Genomic DNA, 3,694 nt, shown 5'->3' with positions numbered 1-3,694 from the left:
GCTGCCCCTTGGCCCCCCCCTAGTCTGGCCCTCTGGCCCTAGTCTTGGCCCCCAGGCACTGACCACCCCCGTCTCTTCCAGCAGCCCCTGGCCAGGAGCCCCATGGGGGCAGAAACAGCAGGAAGCAGCAGACGGAGCCATCCCTGAGCCTGGCCTGCCCCCCTTCAGTGTCCCCCCCAGCGGGGCTCTCAGGCCCACTGTGCTATAAATTTGCCCAATGGAGACATGCCTGCGTGTGACTGTGGGCGCTTGCCCTTTAATGCCCTGGAGGTGTGGGGGGCAGAGGCCCTGGGGGCCCATGGGGGTTGGTACCCCCTGGAGCTGCCGCAGCCTCCAGGGGGGTGCTGGGAGGTCTGAGCCTAGGGCGGTGCGGGCGCTGGGGGGGGCCCGTGTGCATCGTAGTGGCGCCGCAGGTCAACTTTGCGCTGGAAGCTCTGGGGGCAGCGCGGGCAGGCAAAGGGGCGGTGGCCACGATGCCGGCGGCTGTGGGTCAGCAGGTTGGAGCTCTGGCTGAAGGCCCGGCCACAGACCCCGCAGCGGTGCGGCTTCTCGCCTGCAGGTAGTAGGGGGTCAGGGGGCAGCGTGGCCCTTGCTCCTGCCCCGTGCCTTGCCCGTGCCCCTCACTCCTGACCTGCAGCCTTCCCACTGCCCCACGGTGCCTCTCCTTCCCACCCCAGTGCCCCCCACTCCCAATCCGCAGCCCCCGCACCAGTGTGAATGAACGTGTGCTTCTTCATGTCGGACTTCTGGTGGAAGCGCTTCCCGCAGAAGGGGCAGGGGAAGGGCCGTGTGTCCGAATGGATCAGCAGGTGCGTGGACAGCGTGGACGAGCGCCGGAACCGCTTCCCGCACACGCTGCACGGGAAGCTCCGCTCCTGGGGGGCAGGTGTCAGCTAGGACCCCCAACCCTGCCAGTGCTCCTCACTCCCGACCCACAGCCCCTGCCTCCCCTCTCTGGCCCTAGTGGTACCCCTCACTCCTGACCCACAGCCCCTGCCCCTCCAACCCTGCCAGGCCACGGTATCCCAATACCTTCATTTCCCTGAGGTTCTCCCCGTCCTCAGCCAGTCCCCCCACCTTCCGCTGTCCCCAGAGCTGCCCCTGCCCCACACACCTGTGTCTTTCCTGCACCTGCTGCGGGGGCTCCCTCTGGCCTCAGCACCGTTCCTTCATGGGGCTCCCAGGGGGCGCCTGCCCCACAGCTCAGCTGCAGGCCCTGGGAAGGGGAGGAGCTTGGGGGGGGCTCTGTGCCACTACCCCTTCCTTCAGCCCAGGCCCCTCACTCCCTGTTGTCAGCACACCTCAGCGGGTGCCCAGGCACTACTTTAATGCACCTAATATTACACAGTTCCCTCAGCATCATAGGGCCTTGGGCTGTGATTGGGGCACTACCATAGTACACGTAGTAATGTGCAGCAGCAACAAGTGCTACAGGACAGAGTGCTCAGGAGCTACCTTTAGTACCTGACAAATGTGCAATGCCCAGCACCAAGGAGGGGGTGGGGCAGGGGAGGATCTCCCCCAGGTGCTACTGTATTGTATCTAATAAAGTGCGGCACTCAGCGCCAGAGAACCAGTGGGCCCAGGAGTTACCGTAATACACCTAATAATGTGCAGTACTCAGGACAGGGTCGCTTGGGCACTACTGTGATGTTCCTAGTCATGCATCCTGTGGTTGGGAGACAAAGGGTCTTACCTTGTCGCAGCCATTGCAGCAGCTGGGGGGCTTGGCGAGGAGCAGGAGGGAGCCCAGGAGGCCAGGGGGTGCTGTATCCACCCTGTCTGGCCTTGGTCCTGTTCCCAGGCTCAGCGATGGGGGCAGGATGCCTTGGACCAGCGGCTGCAGCTCGGGCCCAGGGCAGCTGCTCCAGAGTGTTGCAGCTGGGGGGGTGCTCAGGCCTGTGGGGTGGTGGGGAGCTGTGAATGGGAGGTTGGGGCTGTTTCCCCACCACCCAAAGAGGCCCTGATCCTGGGGAGCATAGGCTGCACAGCCCTTTGCCCCCCTCCCCCAGCCCTGCTGGTGCCCCTCACTCTCAACCTGCAGCTCCCAGGGGGAGGGGGCTAATCAGGCCAAATCTGGGGGTGAGGGTGGGGCAACAGGGATGGGGGGCAACCCCCCTTGGGGCCTTGACCTGGGGCCACAGAATGGGGTAGGGGTTAGGAATGGAGAGGGGTGGGGGGACTTTGATTTGGGGGCATAGGGGGGCATAGGACAAGGGCCCCTATCCCAGAGTGGGGGTCCCTGATCCTGTCCTCCTCCACCTGGCACTGCCAGCCTTGCTCCAGGTGCAGTGGGGTGGGAGGGAGTGGTAGGCAGATGCTGCAGGCTGAGAGGAGTTGGGGGTGGTCTCTGCCCATAGGTGGGGGAGTTACCTGGCAGGGGCAGGCAGGCCCAGTGTGGGGAGAGCTCCAGCTGCTGGGGGGGGTGCTGCCCCTGGCCCCCCCTGCTCCCGCTTGATGTCTCTGGCCTGGGGAGAGGCTCTGCTGTGCAGGGTCCGGGCACTGGGGCTGGGGTGGGGGCACAGTGTTGAGGACCCGCAGGCTGCCACCTCCTCCCCCTCCCGACACAGTTCCTGGGGGACAAATGCCTACTCCTCACCAGGTCCAACCCTCCCCGAGGCTCCTGCTCCTGCCCCCACCCCTACTCCCTGGTTCCCCCTGCACCTTGCTGATGACCCATTCCCAACCTGCAGCCCCCTCCCACCACCCTGCTGGTGCCCCTCACTCCCAACCTGCAGGTCCTGCCACCTCAGCCTTGCCAAGCCCCTACCCCACCCACCCTTGGCTGGCGTTCAGTCACTCCAGACCTGCAGCCACTGCTCACCCAGGGGGTACTTTCTGCTCTGCACTCACCCCTGGGCTTCTCCAGCCGTTGCCCCCCATGGCTTGGGCCCCTCTTGCTTCTCACCAGGAAGGAGCGCGGCATCACGGCTGCAGGGATTGGGGGGTGGGGTGCGGTTTGCACCAAATTTGAGGGGGGGGGTCACTGAGACCCTCCCCCAGTTCTGGGCAGAGCTGAGCTGAGACCTCCCCCCAACGTAGAGCCAGGGGTTTGCTATGGCTCTGGAAAGAGAGCAGGGTTGTGGGGGTGGGGGTGGAGCGGGGGGTGCTGGGAGCCTGGACACCTGGGTTCCATCCCAGGCCTGGGACAGGAGTTGGTGGGGGAAGGATGGGGGCCTTAGAGCTGAGAGCAGGACCCGTGGCTTCATCAGGGGAGGCAGGAAGGGGGCAAGAGGTTCTCCCCCCCGCCCCCTGAACCAGCTACATGACACTGGTACTGGTCTTAGACCCGATCTGTGCCTCAGTTTCCCCATCTGGGCACTCAGGGCTGTGGGCTTTGTTGGGTAAGAACCCAACTCCACTCAACACCGCATCCTCCCACTCCTTACCCTCCCCATGTAAGAGACCCTGGGGTGAGGCTGAGGACTGCCACCCATGCTGCCCCATTTCAGCCCAAGTGTGCCCCCTGGCAAGTTGAGTTTGTATCTTCCCCCCTGCCCTCCCAGTGACACCTGGCTAAGGGAGATGGACAGACACCTTCCCCCCACAGCATGGTGCAGTTGGTCCACAGGTGTCCTGCTCCCCCTAACCTCCAATGTGGGGCCCCTGGACTGAGGCTGTTACCCTCAGAGGGAGCCTGGCCTATGGCAGTCAAATGTGGGATGCTGATTTACACCCAGGGAGTGCTGGCTCC

At 64.7% G+C, this 3,694-nt stretch overlaps 1 protein-coding gene across 1 annotated transcript; it reads right to left on the bottom strand.

Annotated features, from left to right (window-relative positions):
- Positions 1 to 6: 6 nt before the first annotated feature.
- Positions 7 to 2,680, bottom strand: LOC102368743 (zinc finger protein Gfi-1b-like). The gene is made up of 5 exons (XM_025192749.1): positions 2,665 to 2,680; positions 1,697 to 1,899; positions 1,115 to 1,216; positions 710 to 875; positions 7 to 553 (listed from the first exon to the last, which is right to left on the bottom strand). The coding sequence occupies exons 1-5, from the start codon at positions 2,678 to 2,680 to the stop codon at positions 360 to 362; spliced, it is 681 nt and encodes a 226-aa protein (XP_025048534.1). The 3' UTR covers positions 7 to 359.
- Positions 2,681 to 3,694: the final 1,014 nt, after the last annotated feature.

Source organism: Alligator sinensis, unplaced genomic scaffold (genome assembly GCF_000455745.1).
Source record: "Alligator sinensis unplaced genomic scaffold, ASM45574v1 scaffold1892_1, whole genome shotgun sequence".
Classification (NCBI taxonomy): domain Eukaryota; kingdom Metazoa; phylum Chordata; order Crocodylia; family Alligatoridae; genus Alligator; species Alligator sinensis.
Note: the sequence above shows the minus strand (reverse complement) of the source record. Positions and strands in the feature narration are given on the sequence as shown.

Excerpts from the sequence above, each read along its gene's own strand:
- LOC102368743 (XM_025192749.1), bottom strand. Across the intron at positions 1,217-1,696 it reads GCTGCAATGGCTGCGACAAG|GGCCTGCAGCTGAGCTGTGG; the intron begins GTAAGACCCTTT and ends TCCCCTTCCCAG. Across the intron at positions 876-1,114 it reads CAGGTGCAGGAAAGACACAG|GAGCGGAGCTTCCCGTGCAG; the intron begins GTGTGTGGGGCA and ends CCTGCCCCCCAG.